The sequence below is a fragment of the Arabidopsis lyrata genome (genome assembly GCF_000004255.2).
Source record: "Arabidopsis lyrata subsp. lyrata unplaced genomic scaffold ARALYscaffold_807, whole genome shotgun sequence".
Taxonomy (NCBI): domain Eukaryota; kingdom Viridiplantae; phylum Streptophyta; class Magnoliopsida; order Brassicales; family Brassicaceae; genus Arabidopsis; species Arabidopsis lyrata.
Window position 1 is genome coordinate 3,590 of NW_003302039.1, and position 1,956 is coordinate 5,545.

The following is a 1,956-nucleotide window of genomic DNA, read 5'->3' on the forward strand; positions in this document are numbered from 1 at the left end:
TTATAGAGATTGTAAGATAAGTATTTACTGGAAATCTTTTAATGAATCTTCTTAAAGTTTTAGAAGATCCTTATAAAAAGATGGTTACCAAAGTAGAATAAATATCTTCAAGATTCTATAGATAGTGAAACATATTCAAGTTTAAGAAAATGTGAACTCAAAAGGAACACCATTTTTGTTTTGTCTCGAAAAGATGTGTTTTGCAGGAAATACGAACCCGTGCTCTACAATCTCTTTTTATATTTATATATTTTTAATTTGATAAGGATAAATCTATAAAAAGTCTCCTGCTAAATAAGAAATTGTATATTATGATTAGAAATTTTTGGTAAAGAATCCTAATGAGCATCCATTACACAACAACCATCGGTTCCTTTCTTAAAAACACAAAATATATTGTTTTCTTTTACGACTTGGTACTTTCTTTTATTCTTTTATTTAGATCGTTCGATTTTAATTATTTAGGTTCAATAGTTTAAAATCTTTTGTATAAGATAGTTTTCTGTTTTAATGTGTAGACATAACTATCGGATATACATTAAATGAGAAAATATGGGATTCTACTATTTAAACAGAATTGGATATCCAGAATATTTGTATTTCCATACTTACTTAAAACTAATACAACCTCTAATTAGTAGAAATATCACCTCTTAATTAGCTCTGCCTTTTACTTTGGTAGTAGACTTTACTATAGGTGGACGAATATGTCTTTTATGTGGTGTTTTTTAGTTTGGTTACATTCTGTTTTCAGTTTGTTCGTTTAAACCATGTTCTGCTTACTGCAGTATGAATTAATCAGTGGTCTTTTAACCTAGGACGGCTTGGTTGGTACGTATTAATCTAGTTTTCAAGTATATATTAATCAGTGGAGTATATTTTTTTGTTATTCACTATTCAATGCTTTTGTCAATTTTTGTTGATGATGAAAAGGAGACTGAAATGTTGAAATCAATGTGTCAAATGATGAGTAGTTTAGTGTAGTCGATTTGGGATTTTTATTTGTGGCGGATTAAATCGTTCAAACACTAAATAAAGAGCTTTCGTGTTGGGTAAGTGAATAATCTAACCGACACAAATCACATTAACCCATCCCAAATATTATAAAAACGCTACAAGATTATCACATCAATAATCTTTGTAGAGGGAAACATTTTGGGGATTGTTATTGATAGATTATAGTTTAAACTATAAGTCTATAACAAAAAATAAAAAAGAACATTTCATTCAAACTTGGCATGGAAAATTGCAAAGGCAACTCATTACATTGACGTTTTGGAAGCACGAGCCAACACTTCCCTTCCATTTTTGCTGACACATTGTGACACACGTAGCTTCGTCACAATCTCTTTTCATTATAAGATCATGACATGTTTCTTGTCCTTGCGTCTCTTTTGTTTCCATCCCTAATAAATATTTAAAATGTTAGTTTATCTGCCCTTTAATATAAATTTACTATAATATGTTAAGATCAGAATGGTAAAACTTAAAAGTAGAGCAAACCTAGAACAAGGAAAATCATGAAGATAGCAAGAATGGTGGCTCGGTAAGTCATCTTTGATGATATATACAACTGAAAAATGAAGATGTCAAAGTAAAAAAAAGAGATGTATGTGATGGTAATGTATATGTAAAGACCATATATATAAGCGATTAGATGAATAACCACAATAAATGGCGAAAATCTTGTATACTAGAAAGAAATCAGTTAACAATGGAAAATAGATACTGGAGAACGGGAAAACGAATATCATAATTAAGAAAATATATTTACAAAATAAATTAAAAACGGAAATAAATATCAACTCAATAAATATAGATACTGTATGTACCAAATTCTGAAATCTGTTACCAAATTGTTTTTTTTTTTTTCATGTTTAGCCTTTGAATCCGTTCTTGACCCATTTTGTTCATTCGTTGTAATCGATATTTGGCTTAGTTGGGCTTAAATTTTGT

The 1,956-nt window shown here is 29.0% G+C and overlaps 1 protein-coding gene across 1 annotated transcript; it reads right to left on the reverse strand.

Annotated features, from left to right (window-relative positions):
• Positions 1 to 944: 944 nt before the first annotated feature.
• LOC9298345 (putative defensin-like protein 121) lies at positions 945 to 1,555 on the reverse strand. Its single transcript, XM_002862222.2, has 2 exons — positions 1,504 to 1,555; positions 945 to 1,406 (listed from the first exon to the last, which is right to left on the reverse strand). Exons 1-2 carry the CDS (start codon positions 1,553 to 1,555, stop codon positions 1,228 to 1,230), a joined length of 231 nt encoding a protein of 76 aa, XP_002862268.1. The 3' UTR covers positions 945 to 1,227.
• Positions 1,556 to 1,956: the final 401 nt, after the last annotated feature.

Excerpts from the sequence above, each read along its gene's own strand:
- LOC9298345 (XM_002862222.2), bottom strand. The coding sequence starts at position 1,555 with ATGACTTACCGAGCCACCATTCTTGCTATCTTCATGATTTTCCTTGTT. Across the intron at positions 1,407-1,503 it reads CATGATTTTCCTTGTTCTAG|GGATGGAAACAAAAGAGACG; the intron begins GTTTGCTCTACT and ends AATATTTATTAG.